The sequence below is a fragment of the Lontra canadensis genome, unplaced genomic scaffold (assembly GCF_010015895.1).
Source record: "Lontra canadensis isolate GAN:19392208 unplaced genomic scaffold, GSC_riverotter_1.0 scaffold76, whole genome shotgun sequence".
Taxonomy (NCBI): Eukaryota; Metazoa; Chordata; class Mammalia; order Carnivora; family Mustelidae; genus Lontra; species Lontra canadensis.
The window spans coordinates 9521343-9539832 of record NW_022631070.1 but is presented as its reverse complement, the minus strand read 5'-3'; the positions used below and the strand labels follow the sequence as shown (position 1 = coordinate 9539832).

The window sequence follows — 18490 nt, the reverse complement described above, 5'->3', positions numbered from 1 at the left end:
GCGAACTCTTGTATCTCTTCCTATTGCAACAGAATTCTTTGTAGCCCCTAAGAATTCAAGTGTTTCTTTTCTGATTGCAGTAAGTTATTGACTTTCAATTACATTATATTACATTCCTACTAATACACGGTGAAAACTTAAAATCATTTTATTTGCCATTTTATTGGTTAGTGGAATGAACTGTAGCTCTTTTGATGTCATAGTGACCTTAGTTTTTTCTTCTTATACTTGGTCAAGGGTTTTAGCCAAGGAGATAATTAATTGTACAGTTGATAAGGAGTGAGCTCCAGTTACACACCAGGTATGTGCCGGTCCTAGTCATGGTGAGGGCCGAGTCCAGAAGGACGAATGACAGCAGTGTGATTATGTAGCCGTGTCAGAAAAGACAAGATTCCCAGGGAGTTCTTCTCTGCTCTCACCATCAGCAGCAGGTCTGTGGCGAAGACGAAGTGGAGTGCTCTGATAAAGACGAGCCAGACGTGGACGCGGACGTGTCCAGTGACTGTCCTACCATCCGAGTGCCGCTGACGTCTCTTAAGAGCCACCAGGGAGTGGTCATAGCCGCTGACTGGCTGGTTGGGGGGAAGCAGGCGGTGACGGCCTCCTGGGACAGAACGGCGAACCTGTTCGACGTGGAGACGGCGGAGCTCGTTCACGCTCTGACAGGTACTTCCGGCGCCAGCGCTTCCAGCCACGTGTGTTTGAACGACGTGCCTGCGTTTGTGTCTTACCTTGCGAATGACTTCTTGTCCAGAATGCTTTGTAGTTCTCATGGTGCTCAGGTTATGATTTTTCAGGGATCCTTTCTGAATCATAGAACTGTTTGTTAAGTTCATCTTATCTGTAGGGGATTTAATTGTAGCACATGATATCCAGATATTTGAAAAAAAGTTGGCCTGTTAGCTCACTATTGCTTTGTAGCAGATTTCCAGAAAATTCGTGTCTTGACATAACAGGAACTTATAATTTCATGGTTTTCCTACATAGGAGTTCTGGGCGTGTGCTCTCTGGCCCTTGTGGGTGAAGTGGTGTTTGTTGCCTGGGGCTGTGATCTCATCTGAGGGTCAGGGTCTGTTCTCTTACTTACTGTTGTTGGAAGGATTCATTTTGGTGTGGCCCATGGCTGAGGTCCCCATATGGCTGAGGTCCTTATTTTCTTGCTACCTGTCAGCTGGGGACCGCTCTTAGCATGCAGGGGGTGCCCTCAGGTCCCTCACTGCCCCTCTAGAGGTATTTCCCAACACAGCTGTTTGCTCTCTCTCCAGCTTACTGGAGAGCATCTCTTCTAAAGGGCCTGCCTGATTATGTCAGGCCACCAGGACAGTTTCTTTTGATGAACTTAGAGGCACCTGATTTGGAGGTCTAGGTTACATCTGCAAAATCTGTTTTGCCTCTCGATGTACCGAGCTCACCCGAGTGATATCTTGTCACATTTGCAGGTTCTGCCCAAACTCAAGGGAAGGTATGCAGGGTGTGTACACCAGGGATGGGGGTCACCAGGACATCTTAGAATTATGCCCACCTCAGATGTTTTTGCAAATTTGTCAGTAAATGAATTTCCTCATTGAGTGTTAAAGATTGTATTTTACTAAGGGCTCCCCATACCATATTATTAGAAGTTACTCTGGAAGTGAAGAATTAAGACCATCTGTTCACGTCCTCAGCCTGCTGAGGAGATTTGCCAGACCGTCTAACCGTCAGGATCAGGACACGGGTTACACTCACACTCCTTTTCCTGATCCCTGTAAACGCATGAAGGAGAGGACTTGCAGCGCCTGAGGGAAAACCAGTCCCATCATGAGCTTTTGTGCTATTTTTAAATGATTTCTTACTTTTGCTTCCTGTATTCACTTTTATAGTGAGCATTAGCAGTAGAGACCGTAAAGACTTGATTCTTGTGTTAAGACAGCGTCACTCTAACTGTGCCTGCAGGTGGATGATCTTGCATTTTTGTCGTCTTTGGTTGTAGGGCATGACCAGGAGCTAACGCACTGTTGCACACACCCCACCCAGCGGCTTGTGGTGACCTCCTCCCGGGACACGACTTTCCGTCTTTGGGATTTCAGGGACCCTTCAATCCACTCCGTGAATGTCTTCCAGGGCCATACGGAGTGAGTCACAGTCATTCAGAGATCTTTCTTTATTCGTGGAAAAGGTTTTGGGGGTGGATGTTAAAACTTAATTCTTATCTTAATTTACAGCTCCACTGTCTTCCAAAATGGCTACCCTTTCCCTAAACACTTAGCTCCATTTGTATATTTGTAAGAATTTAGAAGACAGAGTCACTGGAATTCCCACAAAGAATTGGATGCGGGTAGAATGGGGCAGGGGGGAGATCGGGAAATACTCTAGGGTTGGTGGCACTCACATCCTCTGCGGAGAGGGCCCGACCAGAGCTAGGGAAGAGACATGCACGCGTGTGCATGTACACACACACACACACACACAGCCATAGACACAAATGCACACGCTCACACACACACACACTCACAGGAACACATGCACACACACCACACACTAACTCACACCCACACGGCTCTCACATACTTTAACTCACACATGCACACTCACAGCACACACGTGCACACCCACTCACACAGTAACCTCTCACACACACACACTCACGTGCATATGCTCTCACACATTCACTCTCACACGCACACACACGCACCCCCCCACACTCACTCTCACACGCATGCCCACGTGCTGGCCCTCCTCTTGCAGTGCCCCCCCTGCTTGGCATCTGTCGGGCAGCTCAGGCGTAACCATGTGTTAACAGAGTTCTTCCTTCCTTCCAGAAACCTTTCTCCTGGTCTGACCATCCCTGGTAAATTATGTGAACTCCTTCCAGTTACTCGTCCCTCAGATGTCCCCAGTTCCCCGCTGTGCCCCATCCACTCCACGAGCAGGACTCCTGACTGTGTCTTGTCACCTGCGCCCCATGCCACCGCGGCCCCTGCACGCTGTCCCCTGGACGGACCGTGCCTGTTCCTCTCTGGCCGTGTGTGTCCAGCTGGAGCTTCTGCATGTCCAGAAAAGCTCCCGCGTGCTCCGTGAACACTTTTTAACGAACACTTGCTTATTTGGCTGCTTGAGAATACGGATTTTCTTCATTCTTTCGTACGATGCAGTAAATAAGTGTGTTTTACGTGTTAACATTAGAATACTACGGTTTAATGTTCAGAATTTCTGAAATGTTCACAAGGAAATGTGGACAGAGATTTTTAAGAAGCTCGAGACTGGAGAGGAAGTGGTGTCTTGCACCTGAGGTGCGTGGCAGTGTCGGTGGGTGACACGCCTGTGTTCTGAGAGCTGCCGCAGGTAATGGAGTGGGAGTTGTGGCCACCAGCTGGAGTTACCGTAGCCCTGGGACGGAAGGTGGCTGGCTCTCCCTGGTTTATCTAGGGTGGTGCTGCCGCCTGGGCGCAGGCCAGCTCTTGCCGTGCCCCTGCTGTCGCGGGTCTTGGTCCCGTGGGCTCTGCTCTGGACCATGGAGGGGACAGCTTCCAGTCAGCCTCGCCGGGATGACATGGAGTGGGCAGCAGTGGGATCGGGGGTGCCAGGAGCAGCTGCCCTTCGCCTGCATGTAGGATGTGGTTGCTCTGGGCCTGGGGGACAGGAGGAGCCCTGTGCTGGCACTAGTGTGCACGGTGAGCCGGGCCCCCTGCACGCACGGCCCTGTTCTGAGCCTGGGCTTCTCTTTTCCCTGGGGCTTTATCTGGAAGAGTTTCAAGCGTGAGATTGAAGGGAGTAGGGCAGCAGGTGTCCTGCTTGGCATGTCTGTGTGATTTGGGGTGTGGTTTTGCAGCTGGTGGGTCTGTGAAGTAGTGGCTGTTTTGGAGAGGGGTACTTGCAAGGAACGTAGTTGGTTGTGAAGGCTTGTTCTTCTCACGGGATCGGGGTGGACCTGTGTCTGTCCCTGGGCCTCGCACCCGCGTCCCCCAGGTTAGGAGTTGGTGCTTCCATTCCGCGTAGCTGAGGACATGTGGGCTCTTGAGCAGCAGAGAAGATGGATACGAGTGCTGCTCTCGCCCTTCTACCCGAGTGAGCACGAACGAACACATCGTTGACTTGGAGTTACAGGGATAAGAAAACGTTCTCCCTTTGGTGATTTCCTGTGGTAAGGGTCGGAGAAGGGGAGGTTTTACCTTCTCTTAAGCCTTTGGGAATTGGCCTGGCTTGGGGGGCTCATGGGCCGTGCGTGCGGCTGAGCCTCTGCTCTGTTCCCTCGGTCGTGAGCACGTGCAGGTGGGAGCGTCTGCTACTGCGGTGTGGAGAGGCCCCTGCCTGGTGAGACCCCACACTGCGCAGTCAGCAGGCGGGGCTGCAGCCCGGGTGAGCCCCGCTGGACGCCTTCCTGTGTTCGATGCCCTCAGTGTCTGCAGATTGTCGCAGTTTGGAAAAGCAGGAGGTGAGACATGGATGGGGTTTCTAGGTGAGCCTCTTCTTAGTACCTGTGGCTTTCTTGTCTCTGGCGTGGGTTCTCTTGGTTTGAGCCCATAAATCCTATGGAATACGGTACCGGTGCAGGGGATACCAGCGTGTGCCCACACAGGGGCGTGCTGTCACCTGAACACGGGAGCCCGGGTCCCGGCTACGCGCATAGGAGCGGCTGATTTTGACTGTGTGTTCAGTGTAGCCGCTCACCTGGGATGTTCTGAGTACAGCTTCTCGAACACACTGGGGGTCTCCTGCCTCCCCTCAAACCTTCGGTCCCTCTGACGGATGTCCCCGCTGCTCCCGTTCCTTCCCACTGGCCACAGCTGCCGTCATGGACCCAAGGCCGCCTTCCTGGCATCCGGCAGTGCCCACCACCCTAGGAAATAAGTCACACGGTTCTCTCCGGAGCAGTCTCCTGGTCTGGGAGGTAACTCTTGGTTTTCCAGGCTGCTTTTCTTGAATTGTTTTGGCCCGTTTCTTTCCCGAACATGAGAAGCACAGCTCCGATGAGGGCGTTTCTGCTCCTTACCTGGTGTCACCTGAAGAGTTGTAGGCGCAGTGGTCCTTTCGTGGGTCATGGCTGTAGCTGAGGCAGCGTTTCTTCAAACTACGTGACCACATGTTTGTTTGGTTTTGATGTGATGTGGGACACACTGTGCAGAACTTACTATCTTAGGGCATGTTTTGGGCTATAGGAACTCATCGCGTATTCTTAAGTAAAGTTCCGTTAGAGTCTGTTGTTTTATAATGTAATTCACTTATTTGTCCAGTTTTGAATTTCTGTATGTTGGGTTTTCTTTTGTTTTCTTTTTTTTTTTTTTAAAGATTTATTTGAAAGAAGAGAGTGCAGGAGAGGGGAGGGGCTGAGCAGGGAGCCGGATGCAGGGCTCCGTCCGGGACCCTGGTACCGCGACGTAGCCGAGGGCAGATGCTTCACCGGCTGAGCCGAGGTGCGCTGGTGTGTTGGGTTCTCAAGGCGGGATGTGATGTTACAGGTTTCAAGATTATTGGCTTAGCTTTATAATTTGATCTCTCCGGGCTCTGGGAGGGAGACTTTCTCCTGTTCCTCTTGTCTGTTACGCCCTTGCTGCCCTGTGGATTCTGTGCTTTCTAGCAAGAGGGGGTTTGGGATGTAGCGCCTCCCGGTGGGGTAGCGCCTGTAGCCGTGGGGGGCCCCTTGAAGTTTGTGCGGCTGTGATTTCTGCTTGACATAAGCTCTGTTTAAAGTTCTCGTTGGAAACACTCGGGAGCACAAATAATTGTTTTTTCCTCCTTGATGTGTGCCATTAGGGTTCACTCTGTACTGGGAAAGCTCTTCGTCACAGTGCGGAGGTCACCGGGATGGGATCTGCTTGGGGCGGCCGTGGCTGGGACTCGGGGCCTCGCCGCTGGAGGGTGCTCCGAGTCCCGCGACGGTGGATTTTAGATGCTTTTTATGTCACAGGTGGTCTTCCCAATAGCAGGAACGAGACATTGTTGCGTGCACTGCTCTTGGAAAGAACAGAAATGGTTAACTGAAGTGTTTTGGGATGTCAGGAATTTAAACCCCTGGCCGTGTGTTTTTATGTGTTTCTGTCGTCTTTGTCACGAGCTGGAACTGAAATCCAGGGCTTTTCATCTGAAATCAGCTAAACCCTTCCATGTTTGTGTGTGTCCCCCGACAGTACAATTCAGTCTCGCGCCGTGAGTGCCAGCTGGCCCTCCCCTCCTCGTCCGCTGGCGTGTGCTCTGCGGGGTGGGGCGTCCTGCCGACCGCGGCCGGACTCTGGCCTGTGGGCCGTGCGCGCACGGACGTTCTGCAGGCGGCGTGGCTGGTGCTGGAGCTCACCTGAAGGTTCCGCCGCTAACTGTCCTTTGAAAGGGGCGTGGATGCTGCCTGTTGGGAGCGTCCTCTGACCAGAGGCCCCGGCCTCCTCCCTCCCGGCACCACCGCTGCTCTGTGCGTCTTGGCGGAGGCCCCCTTCTTAGTTTTTGTTTTGTTTTGTTCCAAATGCTATAAAAAGGGACTGACAGTTGAGGCAGTCACTGGTCATTAAGCTTCCTCTGTGGGTGGCCAATGACTTCAGTCTGTGCCCAGCTGACAGGATCTGTAAGTGCAGATAAGCTCTGGCAGTGAAGAAACTGGGAAATCGGCTCAACATGGGCAAAATATCTGAGAACACGAAGTTGTTTTTTTCCTGTTTTGCTTTAATCTTCCCACGTGATTATAACTTTATCCTCCAAATGTGAACTGTAGTGTCTTCTTCTAAAGAAAATAAAATACCACATCTAACAAACAAAATAAAAAAAAAGTCACATGAAAAATGATAATGATTGCTTTAAAGCTAAAACATTTTCGGATGCTTTTGTTTCCAAATCCCGGGGAAGATCTTTCGTACCGAATACCAAATTCTAGGCCACGTATGCATGAGGTGAAAACAGCTCTTGCGTCGTGCGATTAACAGTCGTCTTCATGCTTTAGGAGAGAAAGCATTTCAGCAGCACGACTCCTTAGCTGCGCGCTTGGCTCGCAAGCGTCGAGTTCTGTGCTCGGTCAGAGACTCAGGTGCTGTGCAGGCCCTCGGTGCGGGTGTCCGGGGCTGTCTGCTGCTGGAGCCGCCACCGGGGCGCTGGGTTTTGGCGGACTGTGTTTGGTTGGTAAGTCTGTTCTTCTTGGCGATGGCCTGGGAGCCCTTGTCTGTGAGGACGAGGAGGAGGTGTGTTGCACCACGCGGTTTCTTCCCGGGACGGGACAGCTTCGGAAGGGCCCCTGGGGTAGGAGTGACCGTTGAGGAAGAAGGGGGCCTGTCGTGGCCCACAGCAGCTAGATGCTCATCGAGCTTTAACCTCCTTTCACGTTTACCCTCCCTGCCAGGTGCCTGAGAGCCTGGAATTGCCTTTTTTTTACTTAAGACGGTTTGGAAATGATTTTGAGAAGATGAGCGAGTCCTGTAACTCCTGGTTGGTTGATAGTAAGGTTACGTGAAGCCGAGTTCGGGAGAGACTAAGGATACCCCCAGTACTTGCTGACCCAGTGGCCGTGTTCAGTCGTGTTTTTGGACGTGTCCTTTGTGTTTTAGCGCCTGCTTCGTCGTGGTGCCGTGGGAGTGCGCGAGGAGAGCTGGGCGTGGCTGGCAGCTGGACTTGCTGGGGGCGGCTCCGCACCTCCCGTTCGCAGCCCAGGCTGTGGTTTTCCTGGAACTGCGGCCATCTCCCGGGAGTCGCCGAGTCCTCGCAGAGATCCCGCGGCTGCCCTGGGTCGGCCCCTGCCCCTCCGGCCTCTAGCCCGGGGTCTGTGGACTCGGGAGTCCACTTAATAGGCCCCTCGTGATACATTTGAAACTTGCTTCCGATGCAGCATATAGTTTTTAAAAGTAAGAGGGGACTTAATATTTATTCTTTCAAACTTTCCCATTTCAGAAGGGCTAACGGGAACTAATAAAAGTACGGACTTCAGGAGATGAGCGCACCGAGGGGACCTGAAGAACCGTCCGGCTGTTCACACGGCGTGAACGCCTCTTCCCCGCGCTAGTGCCCGCTTGCTAGACGGACCCGCCTGCCGGGGTCGGCGGAAGGCCCCGGTGCGGTGTGCAGCGAGTGGCCTGGGCAGGGAGGCAGAGCTTGCTTCTGGAAGAGGCGGTGCTCATGGCCCGTGCGCGACCCCCTGGCTGCACACGCCTGGCCTGGGTGGGCCTCACGGCGGCCACTCAGCAGCTGCACCTGCCAGCGCCTGGCCGTGCTGTGGGAGCCACGGGGGGCAGGTGCTGCTGCTGGAGCGGAGGGACGCTCCATTTGCCGTCGGGCCTCAGAGGTTCCACTGAGGGCGCTCTCCAAAATCCCTCAAGGACCAGAACTTTTCAAAAAGACTATTTTTGGGGCATGTGTGTACCGAGAGGGACTTTGGATACTCTCAGCAGCCTCCTGCGCGCTGTTAGAGCCCCACACCGAGCCGCACGCTGGTGCTCGGTCCAGGCACTACGGGGCTGCGTGTCCGTTCTCGTTGCAGAGCCCGTGGAGCGGAGAGCGGGTACTTAACCCGGAGAGTATAGACTCCGCGCTGTTTCCAACCCTGTCTGATGACGCGTCCCTGCGTAGAGGGCTGGGGAGCAGCACATGCCGACTGCCTGGACCAGTGGGCGTGACTGACACAGGCCACATGGGGGAGGGGTTGCTGTCAGTGTGGCCGGGGTCAGCTGCCCAGGGGCCAGTGTGGAGCGCGCAGACTTGGATATAAATTGAACACCATCCGGGGCGTTATTGTGATGGTCGCCCGTGGAATTCCGTGTGTGGGGACAGGCTGGCCGTGAGACCTAGCGCTGTGGAAGTGGTGCCCACAATGGCGATCATCTCCTCCCCCTCACCCCTGCCCCCCCCAACCATTGGTCTCCTGGGCTCCTTGCCTTACGCACAGGACAGGGCACTGGGACTTGCGGTCCTGGACAGCTGCTAGCCCTGGCTGTGCCCACAAGGTCTGAACCTTTGCTCAAGGGAGTCTAGTAAACCGAAAGAACAGACATGCTTTCCTGTTGCACGTGTGGCAGCCCCCCAGCCCCGTGACTGTAACAGCCCCATGACTGTCACATCCCACAACGCGTCCCACAGAGAAAGGTGGCTGCGACCCTGGTCCAAGGCAGCGTCTGTCCTGTGGGGCCCGTAGCACTGGGACCCTGCGAGTCAGTCCTCAGGTGACCAGGTACGGGAGGTGCCGGCGCTTGGTCTCTCCCACGTGACTAAGGAGGTGCAGGGAGTTGGGAGCTTGTGATAGTGGCTGACTCTGGCCTTTTAGCGTGGCCGGGGTTTCCCCTCGGAGTCCGTGCTTGGGTGTGGGAGCTATGGGTGCTCCCTGGTGCCGTGTTTCCTGCCCCTTCGGGTTCCTTCAGTGCCTAAGTCAGAAGTCTGATTAGAGGACACCTGTTTGTCAGAGAGGCTGGGGTAGCAGCCCCTTCTGTGTTGGCGTGAGTGTGGTCCTGGCTGTTTCACACACATGGGCACACATGTCCCGTGCAGCCAGCGTCCGTGAGTGCTGGCACATCCGTGTGCACGTCCCTGTGCACATACCTGCATGTCCCACACGTCACCCTCCACGTAACCCGCACCACTTCGGCCAGCGTGCTCACACTCCAGATCAGAAGCACACTTGTGTGCAGTCCTTGGGCCACAAGGGCCCTTGGGCACCGGCAGTCCAGTGTTTAGGGGACATTACCCCCATGCTGGTGGGAGGGACATCAGGCCAACCTCTCCTGTAACTGGTGAAGAAGAGGGGCCTTCCCATGCGTGTGGTCGCCGCAGACCCACGGTTGGGCTCACTGTGCTCTGGGGTGTCTTCAGGAAAGCACCGGGGATCTTTCTTTGATGTTGCGGTTTTTGGCTAAGGTCGTGTGTTTGAGAGTAAAAATCTTATGGCTCCTAATACATTTCAGACTTTAATTTTCCTGATTATTCTGGTGAATAGGGTTTCTGTATATCCTGTTACTTTCAAAGCTAATGCCAAATTTTTCCTTTTGGAAGATTTAAAATAAATGAATCCTTTTAAATTATTCATTTCCTAGTTTTTATACACAGAGTCACGTGACAGTGATATTGGGGCATTGGCTGTGAATTGATTAGCACGTGACCAGTGAAGTTACATCCAGAAGCCAAGGGAATGAACAGTCAGCCTTTAAAACCTGGGGGAACTCATTCTTTACCTAAGTTAAATTTTGCCACAGTTGTTGATATAATTACAAATATTCGAAACTTACTTATGGCTGGCTGTTAGCACTGTTTAAGAAGAGTGAAAGAGGGGCACCTGGGGGGGCTCAGTGGGTTAAAGCCTCTGCCTTCGGCTCAGGTCATGATCTCAGGGTCCTGGGATGGAGCCCCGCATCGGGCTCTCTGCTCCGTGGGGAGCCTGCTTCTCCCTCTCCCTCTGCGTCTGCCTGCTTGTTCTCTCTCAGTCAAATGAATGAACAAAGTCTTTGAGGGAAAGGGAAGAAAAAAAGGAGGAAGAGTGAAACAGGACCAGACTTCACAAAAGGGAACTCAGAGCTTTGACCCTTGATACTATGAGCATGAAGTTACCCTGTGAATCTTACTAAGTTTAACTCTTCTGTCTCGCTTTTAAATCAGGTCACGTGGAACTGTCCTTTTTTGAATGACCCTCTTAATTCGGTTAATAAAATACCAAGAAGAAGGATGGAGCCAGGTTAACTAAGTGCTGTTTGACACGTTCCTGAAGCCATGTGGAGCTGTCTCGGGGGTGTGGTGACCTTGGTAATGGCAGAAGGTTCTCCGGAGCCTCCGCACAGGTCTTTCCCGCAGCACGTTTTAGCAGCCCGTCACGTGCACTGCTGCTGAGAACTGCACGAGCATTGCCGCCCCACCGGGATGTCTGCCCTGGACCACCTTCGTGGTGGTGCGTGCTCACAGGGAGCAGGCCCTGCCCGTTGTAGGGGACGGGAACCCTGTGTGACTTGTTTGAATGTTTTCATCTTACAGCCTGCTTCCGTGAGAGTAGCCGTTGAGCAGTATTCAGAAACGTGTTTCGTTTGGGGAAGTTTTTGTTTTCTCCTCTCGGCACCCGGGATCTGAAGACGCAGGCTCCCGTGTGCTGTCCGCGCCCTGGGAGCCACACAGGGCAGCAGGGCCGGGGCGAGTGTGCGCTCCGGGACCCTCCGTGTGTGTGCGGCTGCCTGGAGACGCGTCTCACCAGTTATTAGTGTAGCTGATGACGCGCACTGGGGAGTGGTGGCCAGAGAGGAGTGGGCCCTGTGACCGCGTCGTGCCCTGATGCGGTCCCCTCCCGTGTCTTCCGTGCAGGCATGTGCACGAGCCTGGCCTGCTGGTCCGAGAGCCCCGGTCCGCGTGTTGCGCCGGCAGGGGTGGGCCACAGACGTACTGAACGTGGCCTTCTCTGTGAATGTGGCCGTGTACTTGCCGGATCGACGGGCCACGCTGACCTCTCCCTGGATGCGGTTTTCCGAGGGCCTGGGGTGTGTGTGTGGCGGTGGGGCGGTGGGGGGAGGCTGATGCCCGGTCGACTCTGTCCGGAGGGCTTGCTCCGCCGCTCTGTTCTTCGGGTGCGAACGCAGGGCTTGTTCATGGGGACCGACATCTGGAAACTGAGGACCGGGGAGCTCTGCGGCCGTCCCTGCCGCGGGGCCCAGAAAGTGCCCTGCTTGGGCATCTCCCCATCCGGTTTCTCCTGAGCTGTGAGATTCCGGCAGATCGTTATGCAAAGCAGTTTCGAGTCTCTGCATGACTGGGAAGACAGCTGTTCGTCCTAATGAGGAGGCCGGCGTTACCGTCTCTCCGTTGGTGGAGGCCCGTGGAGGGAGCGGAATGTTCCAGATTGGGCGGTGGTGTGCGGCGAGAAGGTGCCGCGCCGTCAGCTGGAAGCACACGCTCGGCTGCGCTGGGCGACAAGATGGATGAGTCGGCCGCGGTCGGGCAGAGTCTGAGGCTTTCCGGTGAGCGGCCGTGGCGCAGCCGCCTCCCCGTGGGACCCGAGTCTGAGGGCGCCTTCGGAGCGATTGCCCCTCGCCAGCGTCTCCCTTTGATGCCCTACAATACCTGTCAGGACCGCGATTTATTGAAAACCTAATGTCTTTCAGCACTTTGTTAACATAAGGTGAGGCGGTCTGTCGTGGAGACTTTTCTCATTAGTTCAGCAGATAGTTCACAAGCCCCTGAGGACGCGAGTCTGCGGGGAAGGCCCGGGCGTCCGCACGGCCCTGTCTGTAGCTGAAGTCCTCGGCCTTGTGGTGGCCTCTGCGCCCATCTCCAGGCCGGCCCTGACGCCGCTCTCGGCCTTTGGAGCCGGGGATTTGGCGGGGGGGTGGTCCCGTCGAAGTTTACCCGGCTTCCCCTCCTCTCCCTGTTCTCTGTGCGTCACCCATGGGTCCTCCTCGGGTCTCTGCGTCCTTCACATTTGTCCCTATTGTGACAAATGGCAGGATTTCTTCCTTTTTTGTGGCTAAATAAAATCCCCTTGTTTGTGTATAAGTCGTGTCTGCATCCGCGGACGGCCGCCGGGGTGGTCCTTGGTCTGGGCTCCTGTGAGCAGAGCCGCAGTGAGCACGGGCACACAGAGAGCCTTCCAGGTGCCGACGTCCCTTCTGTGGGATGTGCGCCCCATCGTGCGATCGCTGGGCCGTAGGGCGGCTCTGGTTTCACCCTTCTGAGGACCCTCCGTACTGGTTTCCAGAGGGGCGGCCCCAGCTTGCATTCCCAGCAGCAGTGCAGGAGGCTCCCCTTTCTCCACGACCTCACCAATGCTTGTGTTTTTGATTTTTTTTAAGATTTTATGTATTTATTTGACAGTGAGAAAGGGGACACAGGCAGAGGGAATGAGAGAAGGAGAAGCACACTCCCTGCCAGGCAGGGGCCGGCGCAGGGCTCGATCCCAGGATTGAGGGGATTCTGACCCCAGCTAAAGGCCGGAGTCCAACGATGGAGCCACCGGGGCGCCCTGGTTCTCGTTTTTCCGTGGGTGACAGGCCTTCGCATGGGTGTGCGGTGGGATCCAGAGCTTTAGGTTTGCATTTGCTTGTTGATTAGTAACGTTGAGTGTCTTTTCATGGGTTTTTTGGGCATTCATAAACGTTCTTTGGAGAAAGGTCTATTTAAGTTCTTCACACTTATTTTTTTTTTTTGAGGATTTATTTATTCATTTTGGAGAGAGGGCACGTGTGTAAGTGGGGGAGGAGCAGAGGGAGAGAAAGACTCTCACACAGAGCATGATGTGGGCCGGATCCCACCACCCCAGGATCACGACCTGACCTGAGATCATGAGTTGGACACTCAACTAGCTGAGCCACCAAGGGCCCTCTTGGCTCACCTTTAAGCCGGTGGTGGTGGTGGTTGAGTTAAAGGAGTAGGGTTTTCTCCAGTGTTCTGGTTAAACAAAGTTGGCGTGAATTTTTTCCTGAATTTTCTGGCATCGGCATGAGCATGTATAGACGTCTGGCAGGATCTGTGTAATCCGTGTCTTCCGGTAGCTTCTCTTCGCTCCATTGCCTGAGAAGGCGGAACAGAATGCCACGGACTAGTTTCCTTGTCTGCTGAGAAGTGGGGTGTGCGCACGTGCACACTAACCGAGGGCTTTCAGCGGGAGGAGCAGTTAGCAGAGACCACTGTCCGCTTCCGCGTGTGCAGGCTCCTGCCCTCTTGCCTGGCCGGGCTCTCAGGCAGCGGGACCTGTGCTCATTCCGCAGGTGGAGAGGACTAGTGTCTGTACTCCGGACCTCCCGAGATTTTCTGAACCTGTGCTCTTGACTTGCAGCACTGTGACCTCTGCCGTGTTCACCGTGGGAGATAATGTCGTTTCGGGCAGTGATGACCGCACCGTGAAGGTCTGGGATTTGAGGAATATGAGGTCTCCCATTGCGACAATTCGCACAGACTCTGCCATCAACAGGTGAAGAGAGCTGTTTGTGTGTCCTGAAAGGGTGAATTATAGTGCGGTGTCTTGTGCACGTAAAGTCAGCGTTTAGTAGATCTTGGAAAAGCAGCGGAGGCTTCTGGGGGAGTGAGTTTTGGGGGGTAAGATTTTTTATCGATCCTCCGTTGCACATTTAGTTTCTCCTTTTTGCTGAAACTTACGTATAAAATCAGGCTGTGCAGTGAGCCTCATGGGCTAGGAGTGGGCCGCCCGCGGGGCAGCGTTTGCGTCGCTGTGAGCGTGCGCACGTTATGCGTGAGCGACGTGGTCGCTGCCTGACGCTGCTGACGGCCGACACCTGCGGTTTGCTCGCGTGTTTTGCTGGGAAACGGGAATGGTGTGGAGGCTCCTACTGTGTGATGCCCTGTGGACTCACACTCGCGTGCTGTCACCGCTTCGCCCGTAACGCACTTTTATCTCTTCTTTGCAGGATCAATGTGTGCGTCGGCCAGAAAATCATCGCCCTCCCCCATGACAACCGGCAAGTGAGGCTGTTCGACATGTCAGGCGTGAGGCTCGCGCGGCTCCCCCGGAGCAGCCGGCAGGTAACCGCGCTCCTGCTCCGCAGCAGACACACAGCTGTAGGGACAACTTGGAGTCTGCGTCCCAGGTCACCACTGACAGGAATAGGCTGTGAGCCCCACATCGTTCAGCTGTCTAAAACAGGAGAAACTCATCTGAGAGTATATTTAATTTACGCATATGTGATCGAGATAATACAATTTTAATTATAATCAGGATAACAGTATTAGAGGTTTTGCATTCTTGTTTTCCTGTTGTCTTCGCGTGCTAGGTTTTCGCTGGAAATACTTGGTCTGTGTTTAGAGCTCATGAAATTTGAAGTTGAAACTGTTTCCCGAGACCTCAGCTGAGAGAGTCAGGTGTTCCACAAACGTCCATGAGGTCGTGCACTCCGCGCCTCACGCTCTGGTTCGTGGAGCTGCTGGCACGTGTGGTAGTGGTTTCCACGTTGGGAAGCAGACTCGGATCTTGGCAGGTGAACGTGTGCGGCCAGGAAGGTGTTAGACGAGGAGCACGGAGTGGCGTCTCCGTGTGCTGAGAACTGGCTGGCGCCCGTAGCCCCGGCCCGCATGCTCCTGCTGGTGGGGGGTCTCTGAGGGCCCCCTGGGCCTCTGTGCATAGACAGTTCCTGGGCAGTTGGAAGTGAGGGGAGAGGCTGAGAGTGTGTGACGTGACGGGCTCCTTCCGTGGGGAGTGGAGGTCACTCCCCCCAACCCCCAACTGAGCAGTGTCTTTGCAGGCTCAGGGCTTAAGTGACCCCACCCCCGGCCCCTCTCCTTTCTTCCTCTCATGTTTTCTGTGTGTCATTGTGACACACGGCTGGGTGGGCGAGCCAGGACCTTCGTGCATCCCCTGAGCCTGCAGTTGGCGTGTCTGTCCCCCCGGCGCCCGCCACCCTTGCTGCCCGACAGCTGCGGCTCTGCCCACCTTAGAGCAGATGCACATCTCCTCTCGGTGCACGGCCTCACGGATGGTTTGTGACCCTTAGGCCGGCTGTGCGCGGGGTGAGGCTTCAGGAGCGCTTGAGTGACGGTGCTCTCGGGACGACCGTGGGGGGCTCTCCTGTCAGCGGGGCAGCACCTTCTCTCTGAGTGGCGCCAGCTTCTTGGGAGGCTTGTGCCCTGAAGACAGGACCGTTTGGTCTGCTCCCCGCTCCAGGGCTGGGACGCGGATCGTTGAAGTGGGTTATCGAACTTCAGAGTACACGTGATCGAAAAGTGCTCAGGAATTAGAGGACCTGATAAGACCTTCACACCCACTCACAAAGGGCGTCTTTCATGTGTGGTGCCTGCAGAGGGTTCCTGGTGCTGCCCACGCAGTGTCGCTCGCGCGGTGGCTTCTCCTCCTGCCGTGCCCGTGTGTCCCCGTCGCTGTGCAGCCCGCGAGGGCTGTCCCAGAAACACAGCACGGTGCTGTGAGCGTGTGACTTCACTGTCCGGCGAGGTCCTCGCAGGGAAGCAGGAGTTCTCGGAGGTGCTCGGGCGCTAATTCTGTGGAGGTGGTTTTGGCCGTAGAATTGTCTGTGCTTGGATTTATTCCCTTTTCAAGTGGTGTGTTAAACGGAGCTGTTTTTTAAGATTAGCTAGTGACATTTCCGGTCACTCCGAGCCGTACAGGCCTCTTCGGATACCGAATGCGCTTTCCCAGCGGAGAGCCCCGGGCTCGCACTCCCGGCCTCCTTCAGCTGATGAATTCTATGAAGAGGAAACAGCAGCCCTTACTGGGACCTGGAGCGAGAGGGAAGGTGGCCAGCGGCGTAGACTTGTCTTACTTTCGGCAGAGCGTGTGGGGCGTTTCCCGCAAGAGCGGTTCTGGCGAGGCGAGTGCAGGAGCGCTGGGCGGCCCAAGCGGGGGCTCCGTGTGCGGCGTGCGGGGCTCACGGTGAGGACACGGCGTCCTGGAATGGGCGTGCAGCACCGAACTGTGACGCTGGGCGGGCGCGGGGCGTTTCCAGAACACACGTGCCCACAGACCCTCTGGGGACGCGTGCCCCGCGCGTGTCCGTGTGCGCTCAGATGTCCTGTGGGGGACGGGAGGCCGGGCTCTAAACCCGAGTTGGCTTCCGACCCCGTTGTGGGCGAGTGGCTCGTGCACACCGTTGTTCTGGGCACCGCGGGGTCTGGTCCCCGCGCCCCCTCGCTAAGCACCTGCTCTCAGGCTTTCTGCGCAAATGCCTCGAGCTGACGGAGCATCGTCCGCTGGCTCCTGTGCGGACTCTGGGGTTACTGCCGCTTAACGGGTGCGAGCGAGCCCTTCTCCTCCGGCTCTTCACGAAGATGGGGGATGGAGCCCTTTGTCGTGTGCGCTTGCGCCTGCGGTGCCTTTACTCGGGGGCCTGTCGTGTGTCTCGCGTGGTGGGTAGCGCTATTCACACGTGAAGGTTTCGCGGAGGGAACTTTGTGTCGTTGTGTGTTTCATTGGTACCAAGTGTATCTTCCCGGGTCCCTCATACCTGAAGCAGCTGTTTGTTAAATGGCCTTTGAGGCCTTTAATGCGCTCCCAGGTTTCCTCCGGCCCCGTTAAGACACTTCAGGTGCATCGTTTGTCCTTTGTTCTCCTGAGCGGAGTCTCTGTCATGTAAGGAATCCCAGCACGCTTTAGGTCTGAGTCTCTCTGACTCCGTCGTGTTCTGACGTCACCCCCTGTCCCCGTTCCCCAGTGGCACATGCGCAGTGTTTCTGGCTCATTCTGTCTGATGCTGCCTGTTGAGTTTTTTCTTCCAGTTCAGTCACGTTGAGTGGTGCGGTGGTGAATCTGGCTGAGGGTTGATAGCCCGTGTGCCTCGGGAGTAATACACTAATTCTGGTTTGTGTGATTGGAAATAGGGCCACCGAAGAATGGTGTGCTGCTCGGCGTGGAGCGAGGACCACCCCCTGTGCAATCTGTTCACCTGCGGGTTTGACCGGCAGGCCATCGGCTGGAACATCAACATCCCGGCGCTGTTGCAAGAGAAATAAGGTCGCTGGCGTCCTTGGCTGCGTCGTTCACCGTGGACCTGTGGACTGGTGCCGCTTTTCTCATACTCATCAAGCCCTTTTTGTGAGAGTTGCACCCTGGAAAGGGTGGTTCGTACGTTCTTTTCTCATTGTACCGAGCTTGCATGAAATGTACAGCGAAATGTGTGGTCACATGTCTTATTTTCGTCTTGTGTGTGTGTTGGCACCCTCTGGTCAGTGACATGAAGCCCCCTTCCCTGTAGCACGTCGTGTGTTGTGAGTTCCTGGCGCTTGACAGATGACAGGAGGGCATTACGTTTGCGTGAGTTCAGTGTGAACCCGTGTACTTACTGTGAGGCGTAGGCAGTCTGTGGCGTTGCTGGAGTCATCGTACACATCTACCTTGTACCGTGAAGGTCACGGAGCGACATCTGCGCCGCCTGGCGATTGGCAGGCGTGATGGGGGATTTCCCGTTTACTTCTGTCTGAGGGTTTAGCGTGCTGCGCTGTAACTCAGTTCAACTCTGTATTCTGGTATAGTTGTGTAAAATTAACCTGGAATTGAGAAGTTAACAAAAATAGAATGCCGATTTTGTAACATTTGGAAAGTTTTTTTTTGAAAACAAAAAGTTTCTGCTCTTTTTATAGAAAATCATTTCAATCTCCTGAGGTCTCATATTAGCAGATTCAAAAATAGGATGATTCTAATCACTGATTTCAGGTATTAAGCAAAATTTAAAGCACTTTAGTTTATACCTATGGTTATAAACAGTTTTAGAAGTTTCAGATGACTTATCCAGTGACTGTGACTTGAGCTTCTAAAGAAGGCCCTGCCTGCTGCCTGAAAACAAGACCTTATTTATTTTCTACACTTTGGTTTGCGCATTTCTAAATGGTTCACTCCTCAGTGGTGTTTGAGAGCCGACAATGCGAATAAAGGAGTACTACCTCAGAATCCGTGTATCTGGAAAACGTGGGGGTCTCGCTGTTGCCCAGCTACAGCACTCTTCCCGTACAGCTGGAACGCCGCATTCAGTCCAGAGGGCAAGAAAGACAGTCACAGCAAATGTATCCTGAGGACGGAAGCTCTCCCATTAGCCGACAAGGTGGTAGTGGAAACCAGGTTGCACGGGGTACCAGATGCTCCTGTTTCGGCAGCTGGGACCCCTCTCAGCGCCAGTCCTCCCACCGC

The 18490-nt window shown here is 54.7% G+C and overlaps 1 protein-coding gene across 5 annotated transcripts in view; it reads left to right on the top strand.

Annotated features, from left to right (window-relative positions):
* Nucleotides 1–17740, top strand: part of WDR37 (WD repeat domain 37) — a 47517-nt gene extending 29777 nt beyond the window's left edge. For 3 of the 5 annotated variants that reach the window (XM_032881681.1, XM_032881680.1, XM_032881682.1), the window contains exons 10-14: nt 426–666; nt 1970–2111; nt 13682–13816; nt 14271–14385; nt 17188–17428. In XM_032881681.1, coding sequence (XP_032737572.1) covers nt 426–666; nt 1970–2111; nt 13682–13816; nt 14271–14385; nt 17188–17319 — 765 coding nt within the window. In that variant the 3' untranslated portion in view covers nt 17320–17428. Of the gene's footprint in view, nt 1–425; nt 667–1969; nt 2112–13681; nt 13817–14270; nt 14386–17187 lie in introns of all 5 variants that reach the window. The other 2 variants (XM_032881683.1, XM_032881684.1) reach the window with 2 other exon arrangements.
* Nucleotides 17741–18490: the final 750 nt, after the last annotated feature.